This window comes from Oncorhynchus clarkii, chromosome 20, assembly GCF_045791955.1.
Source record: "Oncorhynchus clarkii lewisi isolate Uvic-CL-2024 chromosome 20, UVic_Ocla_1.0, whole genome shotgun sequence".
NCBI classification, from domain to species: Eukaryota; Metazoa; Chordata; class Actinopteri; order Salmoniformes; family Salmonidae; genus Oncorhynchus; species Oncorhynchus clarkii.
The window spans coordinates 7,012,702-7,040,457 of record NC_092166.1 but is presented as its reverse complement, the minus strand read 5'-3'; the positions used below and the strand labels follow the sequence as shown (position 1 = coordinate 7,040,457).

The 27,756-nt window shown below is 43.5% G+C and overlaps 1 protein-coding gene across 2 annotated transcripts; it reads right to left on the bottom strand.

Annotated features, from left to right (window-relative positions):
• Positions 1-4,065: 4,065 nt before the first annotated feature.
• LOC139375808 (serine/threonine-protein kinase PRP4 homolog) lies at positions 4,066-26,361 on the bottom strand. 2 transcript variants are annotated; one of them, XM_071117680.1, is made up of 15 exons: positions 26,288-26,361; positions 24,697-25,788; positions 23,174-23,311; positions 17,688-17,840; positions 17,376-17,457; positions 16,245-16,443; positions 15,095-15,171; positions 14,350-14,440; positions 13,042-13,189; positions 11,629-11,766; positions 8,138-8,291; positions 6,958-7,072; positions 6,356-6,507; positions 6,002-6,088; positions 4,066-5,582 (listed from the first exon to the last, which is right to left on the bottom strand). In XM_071117680.1, exons 1-15 carry the CDS (start codon positions 26,338-26,340, stop codon positions 5,376-5,378), a joined length of 2,886 nt encoding a protein of 961 aa, XP_070973781.1. In that variant the 5' UTR covers positions 26,341-26,361; the 3' UTR covers positions 4,066-5,375. The 2 variants fall into 2 exon arrangements, with proteins under 2 accessions (XP_070973781.1, XP_070973782.1); XM_071117681.1 differs by having other exon boundaries at positions 15,095-15,168.
• Between the last annotated feature and the right edge of the window lie 1,395 nt (positions 26,362-27,756).

Sequence of the window (27,756 nt, the reverse complement as noted above, 5' to 3'; positions counted from 1 at the left end):
TGTTTAAATTCATATTCTAGCACCCCTTAAATTCAAACCATGGTTGGGTCATGTTTGTTTTAAGTCAGTTGTCATTAAGCAGACAGGCTAAGTCATGATTGTTTTTGTGACATCTTGTCATTATGGCAACACGATTAATGTAGGCTATGGCAGCGTCCAAGTAAACTGTTACCAAAGAAACTCAAAATCTTCCGATAGTCTGTGCCTATGTTTATTATATTAATATGCCAAATGGAAAAATGAACACACGTTGTTATGTTCTCAATTAAGGACGGCGCATGCACATTGATGTTATATCATAAGGAAACAGTAGTGTACAAGATTACATTGAATAAAGTGAAGGATGTAGACAAATGTGTTACATAACATTAAACAAATATAAATGTCTGTTTTAACGTTTTCTATTTGAGAAATATCCACAGGGGCTCATTCGTTGAACATATTCCCTGGTCTCCAGTCTTACATGGGCACCAAAGCAGAAAGAGGAGACTGAAGGAACCAAGGCAGGGAAGAGAAGTTCTGACTTACCCTGAAAAAACAAAACACAAAATTGCAATGTTACCAGTGATAACATTAATCTGGCCATTTTTATCAATAACAAGAAAAAGTATTACCTTTATTGTTGGTCACTTTGGCATAGATTTAGCCACATTATAACCAAAGTTCAATCGAACTAAATACAATTTATCATGATTTCCATATACTTTCTCAGAATCCATCGGCAAAACATCCGAGTTCATGAACAAATCTCAGTCTAATGGGTCCAAAATCTCACCCAATGTGTCTAATGCCGACTCATTACGGTAACAACGTGTAATAGTGACTCATTATGATAACGTGTCTAACACCGACTCATTACGATAACAACGTGTCTAACACCGACTCATTGCGGTAACAATGTGTAATACTGACTCATTACGGTAACAACGTGTCTAACACCGACTCATTACGGTAACAACGTGTCTAACACCGACTCATTACGGTAACAACGTGTCTAACACCGACTCATTACGGTAACAACGTGTCTAACACCGACTCATTACGATAACGTGTAATACTGACTCATTATGATAATGTGTAATACCTGACTCATTACGATAACGTGTAATACCTGACTCATTACGATAACGTGTAATACTGACTCATTACGATAACGTGTAATACTGACTCATTACGATAACGCGTAATACTGATTCATTACGGAAACCAACGTGTAATAGTGACTCATTACGGTAACATGTAATAGTGACTCATTACGATAACAACATGTCTAACACCGACTCATTACGGTGATAACGTGTCTAACACCAACTCATTACGGTAACAACGTGTCTAACACCGACTCATTACGGTAACAACGTGTCTAACACCGACTCATTACGGTAACAACGTGTCTAACACCGACTCATTACGGTAACAACGTGTCTAACACCGACTCATTACGGTAACAACGTGTCTAACACCGACTCATTACGGTAACAACGTGTCTAACACCGACTCATTACGGTAACAACGTGTCTAACACCGACTCATTACGGTAACAACGTGTCTAACACCGACTCATTACGGTAACAACGTGTCTAACACCGACTCATTACGGTAACAACGTGTCTAACACCGACTCATTACGGTAACAACGTGTCTAACACCGACTCATTACGGTAACAACGTGTCTAACACCGACTCATTACGGTAACAACGTGTCTAACACCGACTCATTACGGTAACAACGTGTCTAACACCGACTCATTACGGTAACAACGTGTCTAACACCGACTCATTACGGTAACAACGTGTCTAACACCGACTCATTACGGTAACAACGTGTCTAACACCGACTCATTACGGTAACAACGTGTCTAACACCGACTCATTACGGTAACAACGTGTCTAACACCGACTCATTACGGTAACAACGTGTCTAACACCGACTCATTACGGTAACAACGTGTCTAACACCGACTCATTACGGTAACAACGTGTCTAACACCGACTCATTATAATAACTGAAGTAGTTACTGATAACATATTTGAAAAATGTCAGGTCATGACATGTCTACTAATAATTAACTTAGCAAAATGGCATCATCATACAATGCCCCCGTCTTCCTGCTTAGACATCAATGATGGAATAAAAATCTGCCAAGACTGCGACATTTGCCTCTTCCTAATTTGCACCCTCCCTTGAGCTTTGCCCACACGGGGAAAAGGCATAAGCGTCAGTCTCAGAAGATTTGAATGCTGTTGTTGATTTCTGTATGCAGGAATTTCCCCCGCTTTGTATGATGCTGTCATATTGATGAGTCCACCTTTACAAATACAGTAACTCTCTCCAGAACAGAAACCTTTGTCCAGAGGAGGTTCCTTGCGAGACTCTTCTCTAAAAGGGCGGCACCTAGAACATATAGAGAACAAATGAACAAGTATCTTGGTTCAACTTTGACAGTTACAAGTCAAGCTACCTGACGCCTGGTGGTTAAACTTTGACAGTTACAAGTCAAGCCACGCCTTGTGGCAATCTGGAACCAGTTTAGAGCCTTATGCGTAACCAAAGCACACTCAGGTACATGTTCAGCTTGTAATGACACTTTGTTAACCAAAAAGTGTCTGTCATGTGTAGACGAATACAACGATAAATCCTTAACATCTTGTGAGAGGAAACATTTGGAACCACAACTTTTTAATGGTTGAGTGTGGGTGAGCGTCTATGACAAATGCCTTCCCGGAAAACAGTAAGCAAAATGAATTCACCATATTGTATTTTACATCACCCCCAATGTTGTTGGCTTCTAGTATCTAATAACAAGCTGGAGCATCCCCAGGGAACATTAGTGTAGAGGTGCTGACTATCGGCAAATTAACTGGAAGCTATACAACTAAATAGAGTCGCTGGGAGTTATACGAGTTTGCGACTATTTATTTCTATAGCTTTACGGCTTTTAGTATCTACACATGCCATCAGAAATGACCTTGATAAGTGGCCTTGTGGAGGTCTTGTCTCTCTGAAAGGGGAGCCCGGCCTGGAGAACGAAGTGCTGGACTCTTGTCTCGCTCTCAGCCACCACAGGAAACATCATTGTGGGGAAAAACAGCACAAACATCAGCGTCATTGAAACAGCACACAAAATGTTGTCTTCTTCTTGCTCATTTGGTTTGAACTAAATCTAGCACGTGAGGGCCGAATTCTAAACTTTCGATCTGTACGTGTCAAGCTTTGGCGCACAGATCTCAAGTTTGGATCCCGGCCTAAAAGTCGCTGATCACCAAAGCATTCTTAGTTTAGGTTTGGTGAATTAGCTTTAAAAAGAACGCATTTCAGTTCATTGTTGACACTTTATGGGGCCTGAACATTGGCATTTGTATGTAGGGAAGACATTTTATGGAAAAGGCATACATACTGCATTAGCTACTCATTTAGGCTGTTTTATTTCTGTTTTGGTCCTATAAGATCATCATTATATTTATATATATATAACACCAAATAAAGTAGAGGCAATTACCGCTCATAACAAGCAGACTCAAAGCTCAGTGCAGGAATATCCCTGTATCAAAAGACACCATAGTCACACAAAACATGAAAACCAATGACAGATAGTAGAGGGAAACAAAACACATAGCCTTATTATTATAAAACATTTTTTTTTAGAGAACACACCTAGAAACAATTAACACATGCTTTTGTGTACATAGCAAGACTGCTATCCTCACAGTTTCTAACGTCGTAACACCGTAAAGGGAGAGCAGGAAAAAAAAAGGTATTCATTACATAGTAGAGCAAATAAAATATAAAGCTGTTGCATTAAGAAAAGTACACTGAAGGTGACAGCTTGTTGGATAAAGCCCCCGCCCCCCCACAATTTTCTCTCTACAATTTAGATGCATGACCGATTTGGATTTTTTTTTAATCCAATCTTTGCCATAGTGATTTGAATTATGCTTCAGAAATATATAGTTGTCTTATAGAAACCATATTTCTTGACATAACCATGTCTACAGGGACATCTGGCTAAAACCATGTGTAATATATCAAAAAAATAAAACACCAGTTGAAGTTGATGAGTTTAGTTTTTTTTTATTTTTTTTTTAGGAGGGGGAGATAGCTTACCTTCAATGTACTGTAAGTGGTATACAACCTGCTTTAAACATGAGGGGCCATCCCTGCAGGTGTGCTCAAGTAGAACCCAAGGACCCCCCCCAACCGTTTGGGTTTTCGGCACTGACAGACCTACAGGCAGCAGCAGAACGGGCATGCGGACCAGGGCCTGCACAGACACCAGGATGTGGGGACAGGGTGGATGGGGGCTTTCAATACCTGGGGGAGACGCGGATATAGACATCATTTATGCTGGCCCTGCACCACATCACAGGTAACAGGAGTTTAGTCAACCCACTGTACAAACATCCCATTCAAAAGGGTAAGGGTATTGGGTTACCCTCCCTGCCTTGGCACTGCCTTGGCAACTCATGAATGACCGTTAACTCAAAAACCCTTCCCAACAATCAGAATTAACACTTGACTAACCCTTCCCAACAATCAGAATTAACATTTGACTAACCCTCCCCAATAATCAGAATTAACATTTGACTAACTCTCCCCAATAATCAGAATTAACATTTGACTAACCCTCCTCATTAATCAGAATTAACATTTTACTTAACCCAATCAGAATTAACATTTTACTTAACCCAATCAGAATTCACATTTGACTAACCCAATCAGAATTAACATTTGACTAACCCTCCCCAATAATCAGAATTAACATTTGACTAACCCTCCTCATTAATCAGAATTAACATTTTACTTAACCCAATCAGAATTAACATTTGACTAACCCAATCAGAATTAACATTTGACTAACCCAATCAGAATTAACATTTACTTAACCCAATCAGAATTAACATTTGACTAACCCAATCAGAATTAACATTTGACTAACCCAATCAGAATTCACTTTTTTTTTTTTTTACAGCAAAAAATATCATCCACCTTCAGTCACCTGCAAGGGGCCAATCAAAAAACGGAAGATCTGATTGGATGAAAGTCCAACTCGAGTGGCTTTACTGTCCATGAGATAGAGGGGCTTATAATGAGACAGAACTATCTGACTTGCAGGTAGGCTGAAACTGAACATATGCTATGCAGCAGGCGTTCTGCTTGGAGCCCTACTACGGTTATTTATACAATCCAGAAGATCGATGAAAAACGAGAGAGAGTGTGTGTGTGTGTGTGGTTCAAACAGGGGAAGAAAGAAAATACTACTTCCTCTCCATCAGCAGTGCCAAATGGGATGGGGGTCCAACCATAGTCAAACTAAGGACTCAGTACTGGTTGCAGAAATCAATGCATCACTGTGAGTGGATACAGTACGAAGTGGTCAGAAGATCTTCTCCTGGATGTAGGGGTGCTGCAGGGCCTGGTTGATGCTGATCCTCTTGGCCGGGTCCAGCATAAGTGTCTGGTCCAGCAGGTCCTTGAGCTGGGCCACCTTCTTGCGTTGGTCCTCGGGCAGACGCTGGCAGCCCACCATGTCAGCCAGCAGCTCCTTGGTGGGGTTGATGGTGCTCATCACTGTCACCTTCTCCTGTGAATAGGTGGGACAGAAGAAAGAGAGGAAAACAAAAACGGTTTTAAAAGGAGAAATTAGTGAAGAAAACAAAGATGGTAGAGAGAAAATGTGCAGAGATATGGAAGGGGGGGGGGGGGTTGGAAGAGGAGGAAAATGAGAATGAAAAGAGGGAGAGAGAAAGAGTGGGAGAAAGAGGGGGGGGGAGGGGGAAAGGAGTAAGGACAGAAGGCACGAGCAATGACACCATAGAGATGAGATGGACATAAATCGATACATCATATCATTTGGGGTTTGTTTTACTTTTTTGCAGATCACAAGGTTTTAGAGTCATCCTCATAAAAGTAGGGTCCTTAAAAATAGACACATGGCGTAGCTTACTATCCTCCATTAACATTCCCACTGAGACAATATGAGAGAAAACAACAACCTCCTACCCTTTCAGTAACTCTGTCTACTTCGGTGTACAGGAAGTTGAGGTTCTGGTCAAAGTGCTGGTCCTTGAACACGCCTTTCCTGATCATCTGTGCAGGATAGAAAGATAATAGTTGGGGGTCAATTCCATTTCAAATGATTCCATTCAGGAACTAACCAGAAACTCAAGAGTTTAGATTCTTCAGATTTTTTTAAAATTGGAATTCTAATAACACTTCTGAATAAATTGTTTTTCTGCTGTAAAATGTCCCTTAGCAGGGTGAAGGGAGTGTTTCTGGATGGACCCTACAGTACAGTTAAATGTCCCTTAGCAGGGTGAAGGGAGATTTTCTGTGGTTGGTGGATTTTGGTCTGACCTTGTTGGGCATCTTGCCCTTGAGGTCCATGGCGAGCTTAATCATGTGGTTGTTGGTTTTCCCTGGGAAAAGGATCTTGCCCGTGTACAGCTCATACAGAGTGCAGCCAACGGACCACATGTCGATGCCGTGGTCGTAAAGCTTCCCGATGACTGCAAGGACAGATAAAGGCTTTAGGGGACTTGGGTCAAACTATGGAAAATTAGTATGTTTGATGAGCGTTGTGTTCATAAGGGCACACCGTTTTCAAAAAGATTGAAAATGTTTTATAATGGGGGGGGGGGGGGGGGGGGGGGAGTAGCCCCCTCCCTATTTTACGCAGTTTTTCATTCGGTTTGGCGAGTACTAAACACGACAGTTGAATATTTTCCCTTCAAGTTAAGACCTACAGCAGTGTCCGCGGAGAACTGCTGCACTAATTCAATCAATCAAGGACTTGATGAGCAGGTGATTAGCTGAATATAACTGGTCTGGAGAAAAAGCCTGAACCCAATAGCTCTCCAGGTCAAGGGTCGTTACAGGATAAAAAAAAAAAAAAAGAACAGGAGGAGAAGAACACAAAAAGAGAAGAGTAGGAAAAGACAAGAAGAGAGGAGTCTCACTAATCTCCGGCGCCCTGTAGAACCGGCTAACCAGGTAGGGAGTGATGTCATTCTCTGCCACGTGCGACGCTGAACCAAAGTCGCAGAGCTTGAGGATGGTTTTCGACTCGTTCACCTGTTGAAAACAAACCAATAAAAAAAAATATATATAAAAAAATATATATATATATATATATATATATATATATATATATATATATATATATATATATATATATATATATATATATATATATGCCACTTGACCTATATAAAAAAACTCCAGCCAACAGGTTTAAAAAGATCAAAGGTGACATCAAAGCCCCGTCAAACAGCACATTGTTCACACTGGGTGGGTTCAATTAGCTCCGTCAAACAGCACATTGTTCACACTGGGTGGGTTCAATTAGCACCGTGAAATAGCATATTGTTCACACTGGGTGGGTTCAATTAGCTCTGTCAAACAGCACATTGTTCACACTGGGTGGGTTCAATTAGCCCCGTCAAACAGCACATTGTTCACACTGGGTGGGTTCAATTAGCTCCGTCAAACAGCACATTGTTCACACTGGGTGGGTTCAATTAGCTCTGTCAAACAGCACATTGTTCACACTGGGTGGGTTCAATTAGCTCCGTCAAACAGCACATTGTTCACACTGGGTGGGTTCAATTAGCTTCGTCAAACAGCACATTGTTCACACTGGGTGGGTTCAATTAGCACCGTGAAATAGCATATTGTTCACACTGGGTGGGTTCAATTAGACTGAACTGAGTTCCACTCCCGTCATGTGACCGGGAGAAACTGGTAAGGGTAGAGTGCCCTGATCAAAACTGACAGTTATCTCCGCAAGCGGGTCATAATACCAACAAGGCATCATATCATGATCGATTGTTTGGAAATATACAATATACAATCTTCTCTCTGGGGCTACGATGGGTTAGAGGTGACTCTCTCTCTGGGGCTACGGTGGGTTAGAGGTGACTGTCTCTCTCTGGGTCTACGGTGGGTTAGAGGTGACTGTCTCTCTGGGGCTACGGTGGGTTAGAGGTGACTGTCTCTCTCTGGGGCTACGGTAGGTTAGAGGTGACTGTCTCTCTCTGGGGCTACGGTGGGTTAGAGGTGACTGTCTCTCTGGGGGCTACAGTGGGTTAGAGGTGACTGTCTCTCTCTGGGGGCTACAGTGGGTTAGAGGTGACGTACCAGGATATTGTCAGGTTTGATGTCGGCGTGAAGGATGTTGCAGCGTTTGAGCAGCTTCAGGGCCAGGAAGAGCTGCTGGCTGTAGGAGCGCACCGCCTTGATGTGGAGGCCCACGTCTTTGCCATACTTCTTCAGCACCTCGCGCAGGTTCATACTGAGGAGGAGTAAAAAAAAAAAAACAGAAAAGTATTGATCTCTCTCATATATATATATATATATATATATATATATATATATATATATATATATATATATATATATAAATAAATAAATAAATAAATAAATAAATAAATAAATAAATAATTGTGCACTTTACTTCACACAATTGAATTTAAATTAGGCCTAACTGGATGACGAGGGTGAAGAGGTTGATTTAATTTGGAACAGCTATAGTGTAATAATGAGTGTGTGTGTTATGCCTATTGATCAGCGTTGGCACTCATGTTAATAATTTGAACGCTCACCTTTTATGTAAACAATTAAAAAAATAAAAACCTTTTACAATACATTTTATTTACTATAACTCTATTACTAATCAAATGAATTGTAAGGGAAATGACATGAAATGCTGTTTGTTGCAGTAGGCCTTTAGAATAATGCAAAACATATCCTGGACTCTTAAGTTGATGAACAGGAAGTAAAAACGATGCCAGTCATTTGACAATAATCTGATGAGTGACCATATTAGGCCTATCAGCTGTCAAATTGTACACGAAGAAAACGGGCCAATCTTGTCATTTACAAATGCATAGAATGAAGAATGACAAATCCTTCTTCAGAGTCACATGCAGGAAAAAACCCTTTAGATTTCTATACAGTACCAGAAAGAGCATATTCTGCAGTTTCTATGACATTTACCTGTGTCAAATACCTCTCAGAATTCAAGAGGTGCAGCTCTATTTCCAAACGTCACATTTTCAAAGAATATACCCGCGGTCCCTGTATTCAGCACATGACCCCCCCCCCCCCCCCCCCCCCCGCGGTCCCTGTATTCAGCACATGACCCCCCCCCCCCCCCCCCCCCCGCGGTCCCTGTATTCAGCACATGACCCCCCCCCCCCCCCCCCCCCCGCGGTCCCTGTATTCAGCACATGACCCCCCCCCCCCCCCCCCCCCCGCGGTCCCTGTATTCAGCACATGACCCCCCCCCCCCCCCCACGGTCCCTGTATTCAGCACATGATTCCCCCCCCCCCCCCCCCCCCCCCGCGGTCCCTGTATTCAGCACATGACCCCCCCCCCCCCCCCCCCCCCCCCCGCGGTCCCTGTATTCAGCACATGACCCCCCCCCCCCGCCGCGGTCCCTGTATTCAGCACATGACCCCCCCCCCCCCCCGCGCGGTCCCTGTATTCAGCACATGACCCCCCCCCCCCCCCCCCCGCGGTCCCTGTATTCAGCACATGACCCCCCGCGGTCCCTGTATTCAGCACATGACGACCCCCCCCCCCCCCCCGCGGTCCCTGTATTCAGCACATGACGACCCCCCCCGCGGTCCCTGTATTCAGCACATGACGACCCCCCCCCCCCCCCCGCGGTCCCTGTATTCAGCACATGACGACCCCCCCCCCCCCCCCCCCAACGCAGCAGCATTGCTTTGGCTACTAAGCAAAAACAAATAACATTACACTTAAAAATATGCTATTTATTTAGGCAATTCATCCTTTACAATTGTTCATGCACTGGTGCCTTTGTTAAGGAATATATAGCAAACAATTTCACCTGAGCACCTGGCTGGTTATATTATCCTTTTTATTTCCTACTTTGTCAAAAGCAGCTGTAACTGGACTTTATTATTTACTATAACTCTATTACTAATTTAATCTACAAATAAAGTTGATACAATTAAAAACATTACTGTAATCCATTTTAATTAAGGGAAACTAATATAGGCGATAGGCCTATGCTTTTTTTTTTCTAGAACAAAACATATCCTTGACTATAAAACAAAACAAATAACTATTGTTATTTTTTGTTTAAAATTGAAAATATAGTTCCACAAATATCTCTTCATGCAACTAATCCTTTACAATAGTTGATGCACTATTTATCATGTGTTGGTGCTTATGTTTCAGCGCCTTGTGGGTTGATATGCATCTGATGCTAAAGGAGATGACGGGCAACGTTCTCTAGCGGGTACCTGTAGGACGAAAGGCCAGGCGGTTCTAGTATTTAAACAGAACAAGCTATAGGATGAGAAATACTGGAAGTATTTTGCAAGTACAGCCGACTAGTGCTAGCTAACGTTACCTGCCCAGCAAAAATACAAAAAAAATGAAGAAAAATCGATACTTGGGAGTCACAGTATTGATATAAAATGGGCAAAAATAACATCACCATTCCATATCGATTTCCCCCATCCCCAGGACAGAGAGCAGCAGACTACCTCAGACTTCAAAACAGCCTCTTTGCGTCAATAAGACCACCTCTTTTCAGACTCCATCTCCAGCAGCTAAGGCTTTTACAACAAAAAATGATCAATTGAAACCACATTCTTTAACACAGGGAGAGCAAACCTATGCGGAAGGGGCCCACCTTGGGGTGTTGCGGTGACCGTATTGCCGCCACACCGGCGGTAAATACCTGGTTGAGTCAAGGTAATTAGGCTTCTCCAAGCTCTGATGCCGCTGCTGGTCATTAGTAGCCTACCAAACTTGCGAACTGCCTGGTACCCAGTACTCTATTGTCCCTCTAAATCACTCTGACATCAATGTAAATGTAATAGAACATCTAATTAAACACTTAATAAGAGCCCATGAGCTTATGTTGCGCAACATCTCTACAGGCTATGCAATTGTGCAAGAAAACAGAGTGATGGCCTCTACTAAAAAGAGGATCATGCAGCATTAAAATGTATTAAAAATCAAAACGTATAGCCCAACATTTGTAGAACAACTAAAATTATGCTTAATTTAGAGTTATTAATGTATAAGAATACCTATTTCTTTGTTAACCGCTCAACACAACTCAGCATTCCCTCCAATCGTTTGGAGAAAATATCCTTTATTTTATTCAGCTCTGTTCAATTTTATTCTTAACTATTACTATAAAATAATGCCGGAATTCTAAGCAAATCTTGTCTGCTAAATGAACTAGCGTAGCCCACAGCCTTTTGGCATAGCCACATCAGGACAACTCAAGAGTATGCTATTCTGTTCTGAAATAGACTACATGTTCTTCAAATCATGCTTCTTAAAACCGGTCTAAAATAAATAAAATGGCTTCATTGTGAAGGTGTAGGCTATAATAAATGAATTGATTAGACTTTTTAAAAATGTAGATGTTCAAAAGATCTGCATCAATGGCTTGAAGCCAGGAGATGCTAAATGTGTTCATTAATTAAGTTAATTACCGTGAAACTGACAGTTATTTGCTTGACAATCACCGGCTGACAACTTTTCGTGACCGCAACAGCCCTAGGCCAACCCTGCCTATACAATGAGAAGGGAACCACTGTACTCAATCTAGGGGTGCCAGTAACCTGGAGGGTGGTACCTGAGAGGCTCGAAGACCAGGCAGAGGTGCTGCTTGTGGTAGAAGTGTCGGAAGAGGCGCAGGCAGTGGAACTTGTCGTCAGGGTCGGCATCGTTGAGTTTCTTCAGGAACTCCAGCTCCTTGAGCCCAGTCTTCTGCCTTTTGGGACAAAGAGACCACTTCGATGAGTCTAAAGTCATGGACACACTGGTGTACCAGTAGTACAGGTCCCCCTGGAGAGCTATTGGGTGGACAGGCTTTTGGTTCCAGCCCTGCTCTGACACACCTGGCTCAGATAATAATAAGTACAGGTTAGTGGAATATGGTGTGTTCGAGCAGGGCTATAACAAAAAGCCTGTACAATATCTACCCACAATAGTAACTGAGGTAGATATGTAACTAGGAACACAGTGACAGATAATACAGTAACAGCAGTGTAAGTGATGAGTCCAAAAAAAAAAATGAGTGCAAAATAAAAAATGGTCAACGCAGATAGTTAAATAGTTAACCAAACCGAACTAATTATTAACCAGTCTTATGGCTTGGGGGTAGAAGAAGCTGTTCAGGGAACAGTTGGTTCCAGACTCGGTGCATCGGTACTGCTTGCCGTGCGGCAGCAGAGAGAATAGTCTAGGACATGGGTGGCTGGAGTCTGACAATTTTTAGGGCCTTCCCCTGGTATAGGATGTCCTGGATGGCAAGGAGCACTGTACTGGGCTGTACACTCTACCCTTGGTGGCGCCTTGTGGTCGGATGCCAAGCAGTTGCCCATACCAAGCGGTGATGCAGCCAGTCAAGATGCTCTCAATGGCGCAGCTGTAGAACCTTTTGAGGATCTGAGGGCCAAAGCAAAATCTTCTCATCCTCCTGAGGGGGGGGGGGGGGGCTCCTTTGTCTTGCTGACATTGAGGGAGAGGTTGTTGTCCAGGCACCACACTGCCAGGTCTCTGACCTCCTCCCTATATGCCAGCTCATCATCTGTGATCAGGCCTACCACTATTGTGTCATCGGTAAACTTAATGGTGTTGGGTGTTTTGCGTGGCCACGCAGTAGTTGGTGAACAGGGAGTACAGGAGGGGACTAAGCACGGACCCCTGAGGGGCCCCCGTGGCGGATGTGTTGTCGCCTACCCTCACCACTTTCTCTAATGTATTTTTCGTAATGTGTCAGACCCTAGGAAGACTAGCTGTTGCCATAGGCGTTAGCTAATGGGGATCCTAAATAACATAATCAACCTGGGGGCGGCCCGTCAGGAAGTCCAGAATCCAGTTGCAGAGGGAGGTGTTTTAATCCCAGGGTCTTTAGCTTAGTGATGAGCTGGGTGTTTAACGCTGAGCTGTAGTCAATGAACAGCAGGTAGTATCTCCCCAGTTTCAAAATGTTTTCTGCCTACAGAACCGGGTCCAAGACTAGCTATTGGTAAACGACACTCACATGAGCTCGTTGTTCCGAATGATCTTAATAGCAACCTCCTGGCTGGCGCGGGCCACGTCACGGGCTCGGATGACGTTGCTGAACACGCCCTGCCCCGTGTAGCCGTACACACTGTACCGTTTGTCCAGTTTCTCCCCGATATTGAGTCCTGTCAAATAGCAAAAGACATTGAATGTATTAGCTAATTGGTTATGAAAAAGTAGGGATTGTCCTTAAGCGTTTCCCTGTTGCCTGGGGCAAGTAAACAAAAACGGCAAAGAATTCCAGTGGGCCTAAAACAGATCTTTATGGTTCATTCCCATTGTTTAGGTGAAAGACTGACAATTTATGGGATTCATGGCAGCTGGGCAAGTGAGCTTGCTCTATGGTTGCGCCATTAGGAAGAATACAATTAAAAACATAATTCCAGTAGCCTAACACGCACTGGAAGAGTAACTTTTGGTCAGTGCGAGCAGAATGCTACCCACAATATCCTTTTGCTCTCAGGCGTGAGCTGCGTGTTGAAATCTTGAAAATAGAACCAGAACTGAAAATTATGCTCAAAACAGAGCCGGCACGGTTACGCTCAGGACTTGTTGAACTGAACAGGAGCGTCTCACGCTAAGCAAAAGTTACACGTCCGAGGTAGCAGGCGAGTAAAACAGATTGTCTGATCCTCTTTGTTGTGTGAATTAGTGACCAACAAGAAATTGTAATTTTGCAGGTAAACAACCATCTTCACATTTTCGGGCAAATCAAAGTTTATTGGTCACATACACAGATGTGAAAGCAGCTGCAGCGAAATGCTTGTTCCCCTAGCTCTAAAAGTAATATATAGCAGTAAAAAATATAAAATAAAAACACACGGACATTAAGAAATATCAAAACACGCCATGTCAGAGACTGGAATATAAATAAACATCCAACATAAAATATTAAAACTCAACATGTAAAGGGTTAGTTCCATGTTTCGTGAGCTGAAATAAAAGATCCCAGAAATATTCCATCTGAACAAAAATCTTATTTGGGTAGGGTGCTGAGGAGTAAACTCATTCTGATTGGCTGAGCCTGGCCCCTCAGTGGGTGCCCTCCAAGGCCCACCCACGGCTGCACCCCTGCCCAGTCATGTGAAATCCATAGATTAAGGCCTAAGGAATTAATTTAAATTGACCGATTTCCTTATATGAACTGTAACTCAGTAAAAATCTTAGAAATTGTTGCATGTTGCGTTTTATATGTTTTGTTCAGTAGTGATTAATGAATGAATAAGCTAACAAACAAATGAAGGAACAAAATAAAGAAGGAGCTTTAATTCCAAATGGGACTTACGGTAGTATCCCTCTGCGTCTGTCCAGTTGTCTCGGAGGTTGGGGTTCTCCTTGAAGTCCTTCCCGATACCTGCTGCTCGAAACCTTGCACTCTGCAGTGGCCACAAATCACTTAGTGTTAGTATGACGGGAAACCAATGGTTTTTCCCAATGTTCGTTTTTTTCCCCCCCTTTCAAGAAATCAGTTATTATTCTGATGGGAATATGTGCTTGATTGAGCTTGCCTGGCGCAATGGAACCAAAGGAACAGTCCCAAAAGTGCAAATGATGTCCATCTGGCACCCCATGCAGGCCCATTTAAACACTCATTTGAACCAAGGTCTGACTGTCAGGCTACAATACAAAACCACAGTTGAGGTGGTATTCTGACTTGAGATTGACACGCCAAACGTTTGGCCCCGCACTGACATTAACAAATGATTTACGCTTAAAGTCCCAACTTGCGCGCTTATCCCGACTCAAAAATCGGACAAGCAGTTCTCAGTTGCCTCACAGAAAGGTCACCAGAGAAAACGCTGTGGCCCGGTCTAAAGTTACCCGCTGACAGACGCGTGTTTGGAACAGTAATAATAACAAGGGCGACCCGAGACACGGACACCACTCTTAGCAACCCTACCTGACAGGATCCTATTCCATAGACAACTTCATTAAAAAAAAAAAAAAAAGTTGAAGACACATTGGCACAAGTCATGGTGGTCAGATTCCAAACAAAGCAATGGAATCAAAGCAACGGGAGGAGTACTCACGTCAAAGTAGGCGGCGAACATGTCATCCGATTCAGTAAACATGTCGGGGGCAGAAGGTTTTTTGGGGTTGGTTCCTTCTAGGAAAGAAATGGGCTCGAGTTTAAGATCAAGCACTGTTAATCTGTAAAAGCATCTTGACAACTGCTGATGTCAATATAACTTTACAAATATATATTTCATTGATTAAGAAGTCAAGAGTACATGAGAAATTAACATCATATTAATAAGTAATTGAGTAATAGACTTATGAACTATATTTGAAAAATCGATCAATGTCCAGGAAGTCTGGTGGGGTAGGAGCGTTGGGCCAGTAACCGAAAGATTGCTGGATCAAATCCCCGAGCTGACAAGGTTAAAAAAAATCTGTTGTTCTATCCCTAAGCAAGGCAGTTAACCCACTGTTCCCCTGGTGCTGAAGACGTGGATTAAGGCAGCCCCCCCCCCCCCCCCCCCCCCCCCCCACCTCTCTGATTCAGAGGGGTTGGGTTAAATACTTAAGACACATTTCAGTTGAATGCATTCAGTTGTACAACTGACTAGGTATCCCCGTTCCACTTCTGAATCACTACTACTAGTCTGATGACTACTACTGAGCCTGCAATTGCTGCTACTGCTGGGCTGATTACTACTACTAAGCTGACGACTACTACTACTACTGTATCAGACAAACATCCCGAGTGCTGCTGTTTCTGCTACTACTGTATCAGACAAACATCCCGAGTGCTGTGGTTGCTGCTACTACTGTATCAGACAAACATCCCGAGTGCTGTGGTTGCTGCTACTACTGTATCAGACAAACATCCCGAGTGCTGCTGTTTCTGCTACTACTGTATCAGACAAACATCCAGAGTGCTGCTGTTTCTGCTACTACTGTATCAGACAAACATCCCGAGTGCTGAGGTTACTGCTACTACTGTATCAGACAAACAAACAAACAAAAACAAACCGAGTGCTGCTGTTACTACTACTGCATCAGACAAACACCCACCTGGGTCAGACACTTCATAGTATTTAACAACAGAGTAATCTATGGTTTCCATAATGTACCAAGCGAAGATCAATTAGTTGAAAGTATTTGTCATAGATCTATGTCTTAGTTGACAGGTCTGATGTACACACACACACACTTATATACAGCACATATGTTTACCATCTTTCTCCTGTTCGATGAGGTTGTGCTTAGCCTTGATGTTTTCTTCAAAGGTGTCCACGTTTTCCCGCTCGTACTCTTTGACGTCGGCCGTCACGCGCTCCAGGATGTCGTCTGGCGAGGGCGAGCGGCTGCGCTGGCTGCTCTGCGGGCTGCCGGGTTCCGACATGTTACTGTCCTCGTTCCCTCCTTTGTACTTCTGTTCACAGAAAAATAAACACACACACACACACGTCAGCAAAAATATGCAAGCACAGGCACGAGAATATGTATAAAAACAGACAATATGTATAAAAAGTCGAGCAGAATCCCAAGACTTCCTTAATATGACAGATTGCGCACGAGCTGTTAACAAAGAGACACACCACATAGGATATTACAGTACCACAGATCACGTTGATAGGATAGTCACAATCGGAGCTCATCCAGTTTATTCTCTAGTGATTATAAACATGATACATTTTAAAATGTGCACCCTTTTCTAAATAATAAAAAATTAAAATTGTGCATACAAAATCATCTCTATATGGTCACAATTATTGGTATTCTTAGTGGTGTGCTGGGAGGGCCTACAGGAATTCTGGTTGTTGGTGGACAGGGAGAGAGAGAGCGAGAGAGGGAGGTTTGTGGATAGGCAGAGAGCGAGAGAGGGAGGTTGGTGGACAGGGAGAGTGAGAGAGAGAGAGGGGGGGGGGGTTACATTTTCCAGGAATACAGAATACACTGCCCTCCCTTCCTCTCTGTCGCTCAGCCCAGCCTTCTTCCTGCCTACCGATGTAGTCATCTTACACAACAATCAGAAACTAATGTGATCAACACACCAGGACCCGATCAGCCAATCAAAAAGGTGGGCGTGCCATTAAGTATTTTGAGTGACTCCCTTGGCACTAAGCAACACAAAACCTGGGATTAGGAGTGTGGCCAGAGTATTGGCACTGCGCACAGTGTCCAACGCCATTCGAATTGTTGAACTAACAATCAAACAGCTGTGCGTGTCATGTTTGCATGCCGTGCATGACAATAGCCAATAGAGAAAGGTTAAAATACATATTGTAGCAACATGGCTGTGTGGCTCTGGTTAAGTTAGGTCGGCGCAGAGGGGATGATGACGTCATTCGCCTTTTTACCCACCTGGACGATGGCCAGACGCTGTAGCCTCCGCTGTTCGATGAGAGCCTCCTCGTCGTCCTCATCCACATCGTAATCTTCCAGCCTATTACAGGACAAACCACGTCAACACACACACATACAATGTGGTCGTCCGCCCCACAACCATTGACAAAAGCTTATATTGCTAAAAAAAAAAAAAAAAAAATGGTGTGTGATTTAATTAATGACATTGAAATGGATTAATGTTGTATCATTTGTGTATGATCCATCCATTCAACACGTCTGAGGTAAACAGTAAGCAAATCAAATCAAAATCCCAAGTGAACTGCCTACACTTCATCTTCAGAGTCCTCCTTGTCGACCTTCATTCCCTCCGAGAGGCTGCCCTTGAACTTGTCCTCTCTGTCCCGGCTCAGTCTCTGCCTCCCCTCCTGGGATCTGGAACCCCACTGCGGCCTCCGTCCCATCCTGTCCCGATCCAATGACCTACGTAGAAGAGTCGCAGGAAAGAAAAGCAAAAGCCAGGTGCAATATGTAAGATTTCCCGATGTTCAATGGTCATTTCAATGAATGATACACAGTGCATTCGGAAAGTATTCAGACCCCTTCCCCTTTTCCAAATGTTGTTACGATACAACCTTATTCTAAAATGTACATATACAAAAAATCCTCATCAATCTACACACAATACCCCATAATGACAAAGTGAAAACAGGTTTACACATTTTAGCAAGCGCATTTAATTAAAAAAACAAAACAGAAATACCTTATTTACATAAGTATTCAGACCCTTTGCTATGAGACACGAAATTGAGCTCAGGTGCATCCTGTTTTCACAACTTGATTGGAGTCCACCTGTGGTAAATTCAATTGATTGGACATGATTTGGAAAGGCACACACATACAACCAATCAAAAGTAAGGACATACCGACTCATTTTTACCATTTTCTACATTGTAGAATAATAGTGACGACATCAAAACTATGAAATAACACATATGGAATCAAGTAGAACCCCCCCCCAAAAAAAAGTTTTAAATCAAAATATTTTATATTTGAGACTCTTCAAAGTAGCCACTTGCGGCCGCTTGGCATTCTCTCAACCAGCTTCATGAAGAAGTCACCTGGAATGCTTTTCCAACAGTTTTGAAGGAGTTTCCACATATGTTGAGCACTTGTTGGCTGCTTTTCCTTCACTCTGGGGTCCAACTCATCCCAAACCATCTCAACTGGGTTGAGGTCGGGTGATTGTGGAGGCCAGGTCATCCGATGCAGCAATCCTTCTTGGTCAAATAGCCCTTACACAGTCTGGAGGTGTGTTTTGGGTCATTGTACGGCTGAAAAACAAATGATATAGTCCCACCAAGCGCAAACCAGATGGGATGGCGTATCGCTGCAGAATGAATGCTATGGTAGCCATGCTGGTTAAGTGTGCCTTGAATTCTAAAAGACCAAGTGGTGGACAAGGCGGTTGGAAACAAAAATCTCAAAAAAGAACAGATTTCCACTGGCATAATTTCCATTGCTCATGTTTCTTGGCCCAAGCAAGTCTCTTCTTATTGGTGTCTTTGCAGCAATTTGACCATGAAGGCCTGATTCACGCAGTCTCCTCTGAATAGTTGATGTTGAGATGTGTCTGTTACTTGAACTCTGTGAAGCATTTATTTGGGCTGCAACCTGAGGTGCAGTTAATTGCCGATTTCTGAGGCTGGTAACTATAAATGAACTTGTCCTCTGCAGCAGAGGTAACTCTGGGTCTTCCTTTCCTGTGGCGGTCCTCATTAGAGCTAGTTTCATCATAGCGCTTGATGGTTTTTGCGACTGCACTTGAAGAAACTTGAAAAAAAAATACAATCTTGAAATTTTCCGGATTGACTGACCTTCATGTCTTAAAGTAATGACAGACTCTCTTTGCTTTTTTGAGCTGTTCTTGGACTTGGTCTTTTACCAAATAGGGTTATCTTCTGTATACCACCCCTACCTTGTCACAACACAACTGATTGGGACAAACACATTAACGAAGGAAAGAAATTCCACAAATTAACAAGACACCTGTTAATTGAAATGCATTCCGGGTGACTACCTCATGAAGCTAGTTGAGAGAATGCCAAGTGTGTGCAAAGCTGTCATCAAGGCAAAGGTTGGCTACTTTAAAGAACCGTAAATATAAAACATATTTTGAAGGGCCTCCCAAGTGGCGCAGTGGTTTAAGGTAGTGTTAGCTTTGTCACTAGAGATCCTGGTTCGAGTCCAGGCTGTCGCAGCCGGCTGGGGTTAGGGGAGGGTTTGGCCGGCTGGGATGTTCTTGTCCCATCGCCCACTAGCGACTCCTGTGTTGGGCCTGCGCAAAGCACACATTGTGTCAAGAACAAGTGCAGCTTGACTGGGTTGTGTTTCGGAGGACGCACGGCTCTCGACCTTCGCTTCTCCCGAGTCCATACGGGAGTTGCAGCAATGGGACAATTAGATACCACAAAATTGGGGAGAAAAAGGGGTAAAATAATAAAATATATATTTTTGATTTGTTTAACACTTTTTGATTACTACATCCATGTGTGTTAATTTATAGTTTTGATGTCTTCACTATTATTTCTACAATGTAGAAAACTGTACAAATAAAGATAAACTCTGGAATGAGTAGGTGTCCAAACTTTTGCCTGGTACACAGTTGATAGTTCATGTCAGAGCAAAAACCATGCCATGAGGTCGAAGGAAGCTGTCTGTAGAGCTCTGAGACAGGATTGTGTCAAAGCAAAGATCTGGGGAAGGGTACCAAACTATTTCTGCAACATTGAAGGTCCCTCAGAACACAGTGGCCTGTGGAACCACCAAGACTCTTCCTAGAGCTGGCTTCCCGGCCAAACTGAGAAATCAGGGGAGAAGGGTCTTGGACAGGGAGATGACCAAGAACTCTGTGGTCACTCTGACAGAGCCCCAGAGTTCCTCTGTGGAGATGGGAGAACATTCCAGAAGGACAACCATCTCTGCAGCACTCAACCAATCAGGCCTTTATGGTAGAGTGGCCAGATGGAAGCCACTCCTCAGTAAGAGGCACATGATTGCCCGCTTGGAGTTTGCCAAAAGGCACCTAAAGGACTCTAAGACCATGAGAAACAAGATTATCTGGTCTGATGAAACCAAGATTGAACTCTTTGGCCTGAATGCCAAGCATCATGTCTGGAGGAAACCAGGCACCATCCCTACGATGAAGCATTGTGGTAGCTGCATCATGCTGTGGGTATGTTTTTCAGCAGGAGGGACTGGGAGACTAGCCAGGTTTGAGGGAAAGATGAACGGAGCAACCTGAAGAAAACCTGTTCCAGAGAGCTCAGGACCTCAGACTGGGGCGAAGGTTCACCATCAGACAGGATAACGACCCTAAGCACACAGCCAAAACAACGCAAGAGTGGCTTCAGGACAAGTCTCTGAATGTCCTTGAGTAACCCAGCCAGAGCCTGGACTTGAACCCCGATCTCCCTGAACATCTCTGGAGAGACCTGAAAATAGCTGTGCAACGACACTCCCCATCCAACCTGACAGAGCTTGAGAGGATCTGCAGAGAAGAATGAGAGAAACTCAACAAATAGAGGTGTGCCAAGCTTGTAGCGTCATATCAAAGAAGATTTGAGGATGTAATCACTGCCAAAGGTGCTTCAACAAAATACTGAGTGAAAGGATCTGAATATTTATATAAATGTGCAAACATGTATTTTATTTGATCCATTGTAGAATAAGGGTGTAACGTAACAAAATGTGGAAAAAGTCAAGGTGTCTGAATACTTTCCGAATGCACGGTATAAAACTATTGAACCTTGAAGAAAAACATGATTAGGACGGCAGGTAAATTAGCAGTTAGAGCGTTGGGCCAGTAACCGAACGGTTGATGGTTCGAATACCCGAGCCAACAAGGTGAAGAATCTGTCAATGTGCCCTTGAGCAAGGCAAATAACCCTAACTTGCTCCAGTGGTGCCGTACTACTACACATTTCACTGAACTGATCCTGTAAAACACCACACTTCACTGAACTGATCCTGTAAAACAACACACTTCACTGAACTGATCCTGTAAAACAACACACTTCACTGAACTGATCCTGTAAAACAACACACTTCACTGAACTGATCCTGTAAAACACCACACGTCACTGAACTGATCCTGTAAAACAACACACTTCACTGAACTGATCCTGTAAAACAACACACTTCACTGAACTGATCCTGTAAAACACCACACTTCACTGAACTGATCCTGTAAAACAACACATTTCACTGAACTGATCCTGTAAAACACCACACTTCACTGAACTGATCCTGTAAAACAACACACTTCACTGAACTGATCATGTAAAACAACACACTTCACTGAACTGATCCTGTAAAACACCACACGTCACTGAACTGATCCTGTAAAACAACACACGTCACTGAACTGATCCTGTAAAACAACACACTTCACTGAACTGATCCTGTAAAACAACACACTTCACTGAACTGATCCTGTAAAACAACACACTTCACTGAACTGATCCTGTAAAACACCACACTTCACTGAACTGTTCCTGTAAAACACCACACTTCACTGATCCTGTAAAACACACTTCACTGATCCTGTAAAACACATTTCACTGAACCTGTAAAACAACACACTTCACTGAACCTGTAAAACAACACACTTCACTGAACTGATCCTGTAAAACAACACACTTCACTGAACTGATCCTGTAAAACAACACACGTCACTGAACTGATCCTGTAAAACAACACACTTCACTGAACTGATCCTGTAAAACAACACACTTCACTGAACTGATCCTGTAAAACAACACACTTCACTGAACTGATCCTGTAAAACACCACACTTCACTGAACTGTTCCTGTAAAACACCACACTTCACTGATCCTGTAAAACACATTTCACTGATCCTGTAAAACACCACACTTCACTGATCCTGTAAAACACATTTCACTGAACCTGTAAAACAACACTTCACTGAACCTGTAAAACAACACACTTCACTGATCCTGTAAAACAACACACTTCACCGATCCTGTAAAACACCACACTTCACCGATCCTGTAAAACACCACACGTCACTGAACTGATCCTGTAAAACAACACACGTCACTGAACTGATCCTGTAAAACAACACACTTCACTGAACTGATCCTGTAAAACACCACACTTCACTGAACTGATCCTGTAAAACACCACACTTCACTGATCCTGTAAAACACATTTCACTGATCCTGTAAAACACCACACTTCACTGATCCTGTAAAACACATTTCACTGAACCTGTAAAACAACACACTTCACTGAACCTGTAAAACAACACACTTCACTGATCCTGTAAAACACATTTCACTGATCCTGTAAAACAACACACTTCACTGAACCTGTAAAACAACACACTTCACTGAACCTGTAAAACAACACACTTCACTGAACCTGTAAAACAACACACTTCACTGAACCTGTAAAACAACACACTTCACTGAACTGCTCCTGTAAATAAAACATACCTCACTGCACCTATCCGGTTACGTGACAATACAATTAGAAGAACTATGATAACCTCAAAATAGGTAAGTTGCAACACTCCCCATTATATATATATATATAATAATAATAATATATATATTTTTTTATTGTGAGTAAAGATTAAAATAAAGAATGACGTTTCGGTCCAAGTAGACCATCGGACAGAGAATCGGGATAGAATGACTTGTGTATTTTTAGACTCACAGACATATACACAACACAGTACAGGGGACAGTACAGTTATCAGACATATTGGGACAAAAGTACCTCCACCCACCTCCTCCTGAATGGAGACCTGCTGCGTCTCCTGGGAGAGCAACACCTCCGCCTGAATGGTGAGCGGCTGAGCCGTCGCCGGGCACCTAGAGCTGCGCTGGCATCCCTACGGCCCCCTGCTTCGTCCTGGCTCCGAATCCTGAAGGTCACGCAGCAACAGGACAAGGGGTTACACATTCAATGTTCACCATGCATTACCTAAAAAAAAAGGGTGTGTGATTTGATTTGGACACGATACAATGTGTGGATGACGTAAACTGGAATATGTTTGGATGGGACATGATGACACATGCCATCTTCCACATGGCAATTAAGTACTGGTTTTACGTCAACACTCCTTTCTTCTTCGTGGATTTTATCTGCTTCAGATTCTGCCGATAGACCCTTACAAAGACTCAATCATGGACACGCTTACTGACAGTTGGGGCTGCTTTGTATGGTGTATTGTTGTCTCTAACTTCTCGACCTTTGTGCTGTTGACTTTACCAAATAAGGTTCTTTACCATGTCATGTTGCTACCATGTCATGTTGCTACCATGCTGTGTTATGTTGTCGTCTTAGGTCTCTCTTTATGTAGTGTTGTGTCTCTCTTGTTGTGATGTGTGTTTTGCCCTATATTTACATTAATATTGTATTTCTTTATGATTTTTTATCCCAGGCCCCCGTCCCCGCAGGAGGACTTTTGCCTTTTGCTAGGCCGTCATTGTAAATAAGAATTGGTTCTTAACTGACTTGCCTAGTTAAATAAAGGTTAAATAAATACTGGCTAAAGCAGCTGTCTACTTGCAATTAGAGAGTTGGGCTAGTAACTGAAAAGTCACCGGTTTTGAATACCCAAGTAGACAAGGTTGAGGTTGAGGTGCCCTTGAGCAAAGAACTTAACCCTAATTTGCTCCAGGGGAGCTGTACTACTATGGCTGACCTTGTAAAACAACACATTTTACTGCACCTATCATACTGCTACGGCTGAGCCTGTAAAACACATTTCACTGCATCTATCCGGTGTATGTGACGATATAACATCTTGTTATTATTTTAAATGAGATGTAGTTTTAAAATGTGAGCCCGGCCCCTTAACCATCCTCGGTGTGGTGTCTAACACCATCGTATTCACTAGAAACCAAACGGAAGCGACTAGCTGAAACGGAGAGGGACTAAGCTACATTTACCCCATAAGAAACACTACTATTCATTGTAAACTGTTTCGCTACAGTGTGAACTAATGAATACAGCCCCCAATGCTCATGGTCTATTCCAGTGGGAGAGTGACAACCCCAAACCTAATAGTTTGTCACAATATGTTAACAGTAAATTCATTTGTGGAGAAGATATTGTGAGAAGATGCATCTCCTCCGTGAAAACAAAATTGCCTGTTTATCTGTATTAAACACAAAAGGCCAGATTTCTTAACTCATCAACTTGGATGTTTTTTTTGGTGATGCGTGCGTGTGTGTGTGTGTGTGTGTGTGTGTGTGTGTGTGTGTGTGTGTGTGGAATCGGCATGAGGCCAAACAATGTCTTGACCTGCCAGGTGAGAGTCTCAGTCGGTCCACCTCTCTCCTTTGACTCTCTGGGGGGCTCGGGTGGCCCCCTCTGAGTGGTGGCGGTGACCTGGCCCTTCGCTCGGCTCCGGTGGAGGCCCGGAGGTCCCGGCACTGTGATGGGGACTTGCTGCGCTGCAGTTGGGAGGCAGGACCTGGCGGCCTCCCTCGTAGGCCAGGAGAGCAGTTCTCATTCCCAGAGGAAGCGTCCTTGGCGGGGGACTTGATCGCCTTCTTGTGTTTGTCCTGGCTTTGTGCCTCTCTGCTTGGAGCCGGCAGGGAAGGCTGCTTGCTAGTGCCAGGAGGAGACTTGGACGCCTGTGCCCTTTCCTTGAAGCAATCTGCACTCCTGGAATGTCTCCTGTTGTCTCTATCCCTGGACGTGCTCAGTCCTCTCATCTGATCCTTGGTCTTGCCGTCCATCTTTCTCTTCCTGCCGTTTTTATTGGGATTGTTCTGCTTAGCTTTGCCGGCGTCTGTCGACTCTCGCTGGACTCTACCGGTGTCTTTAGCAGTCTGCGAGCCTGAGCCAGCCACGTGCCCCGTTGCCCCTTTCCGGAAGTGCTGCCCATTGCACATCCTCTCCCCCTGAATCTCCCCATCCTCCTCCACCCCAGAGTGGTATCCCTGGAGTATGAGAGCCATGCCCGATTGTACCCCCCTGCCACCCTCAGTCATTTCACTGTCTAGCTCGGCTTGGATCAGGGCCCTCTGTTTCTCCAGCTCCTCCAGAAGCGCCATCTCATCGTCTTCCAGTCTCGGCGGCTTGGCGGAGGAAGAGTATGGGAAAGCGTTGTCGTCGCCACCGGTGGGGAAGCCGTCAGTCAAGGGGCCGTCTTTACGCTTGTGCTTTTTGTGCTTGTGCCGGTGCTTGTGGCGTCGCTCCTTGTCCTCAGGCGAAGACTGCTTGTGTCTCTTGTGTTTGCTACGGTGCCTGTGTTTCTTTTTCTTGGTCTTAGCTGAGGTCGCGGCGCCCATGAGCGTCGACGAACAGGCCTCTGCCTTCCCTGCGCCTCCTTCCTCCTCTGACAGGTCCTGGTTTTCCTCTTCATTGCCACTCTCTGCTTTCTCTCCCCTGCACATGACAGGACATGGGAAGGAGTAATGTAATGATTAATCAACTGGAATGCTCCATGGTAATCGGTTCATTTGACAACTACTGCTGGTTTAATATACAACAACTAGTTGTGCAACTTGAGTGTTTCTCAGACCTTTCCTTGGGGACCCCCAGTCGTTACACAATTTTGTTGCAGCTTGAACAAGCCCACCTGATTCAATTAGCTAGTCAGGGGCTTGATGATTGGCAAGTTGAATCAGATGGTCTAGCTATTGATTATAGTAAACGGCTGGGGGTCTCGGCTAACCTTGTCCAGTATTTATCCTAGTTTCATTACCATAACATAGGCTTGTAAGCTAGCTAGCTAGAAGCGAAACAGACTCTGGCTAGCACCTAACAACGCGTATATTAGACGATTTTTTTCAAAACAATAACTGGTTATGACCACACGCAGAATAACCTATATGGAAAACTATACATTGTAGCTACCTAAAACACAAGTTAAAAAATATCTTACGCTTGTTTTTTCTCGCTGTCACCAGTTAACGTTATAAAGTCAATGGCAGCCATTTTCAGTGAGGGGATTCGATTAATCTCGTCCAGGCGCCCGTTTCAGCGTGTTTCGCATTAGCTAAAAGTTGATGGCATTCAATGTGGGACTGTCTGCCTCCCGGGCGTGAGCCAGGTGCCCCGTTCAAAGCCCGTGACGAAGTTGGCTAAAAACAAATATGTTGTAATTTAGCACGTGTTGTAATTAGTAGGAGGACTCTGTGATTTCCCATGCAGATGTGATTGCATGGGAAATTCCCCCCAAAATGTATGGAAAATAGATGTTTCTGGACGATGCACCATGTTACCTTGTTGATAAAATGAGCGAGCGACACAGATTACTGTTCGAGTTGAAATGGAGCTCCTACCCAGTGCCCCGGAGTTCAGCGTAATCGAATAGGCACATCGTTTACTTTGGACATGCGCAATGGATTGGAAAGCGAGACAAACCAAAGCGTTGTCTTTAAATTATTTTTAGTCTGTATCCTCTATATGAGAGATTTCGAAATAATTCATCTTCCTTTTGCGTATACTTTGATTTTTACAAACTATTATACAATGACTTATTACATCAAATGTTTCAACAAGACAATAAGTAATTTACTGCACAGAAACTAAGCATACCATTGACAGTGGTCCCTAAAAGGTCGGCATGGGTTGGCTCATTTGCATGCTTGGATCCAGTTTGTTTCGGAAATCAGAAATGTTTACATTTCATACTGTAAGCATATAATCATGGCTGACATAACGGGGACATCATTGTCGGATAATCTAACTAGCTATGGACTGTAGGTCTATGTTAACATTTGCTGGCTAGCTAGCTACCTGAAACTTCTGGTGATGACTGACAAGATGTTTTAACAAATGTAAAGTTAGTGGTTGCACATTCAGTGTTTACAACCCTTAGCCGTGGTATATTGGCCATACAGTATATCACAAACCCCAAAGGTGCATTATTGCTATTATAAACTGGTTATAACATAATTAGAGGATACCCCTGGTATATGATCTGTTATAAATTGGGTGGTTCGAGCCCTGAAGGCTGATTGGCTGAAATACGTGGTATATCAGACTGTATACCACGGGTATGACAAAATAATTATTTTTACAGCTCTAATTACGTTGGTAACCAGTTTATAATAGCAATAAGGCACCTCGGGGGTTTGTGGTATATGGCCAATATACCACAGCTAAGGGCTGTATCCAGGCACTCCACGCTGCGTCGTGCTTAAGAGCAGCCCTTAGCTGTGGTATATTGGCCATATACAACACACCCTCGGGCCTTATTGCTTAAATATTTCAGCCAACCAGCATTAAGGACTCGAACCGCCCAGTTTGTGTGAGTTATAGCACATAAAACATTTTACTGCCACAGACAAATTTGTATTTTATTTCACCTTTATTTGACCAGGTAGGCTAGTTGAGAACAAGTTCTCA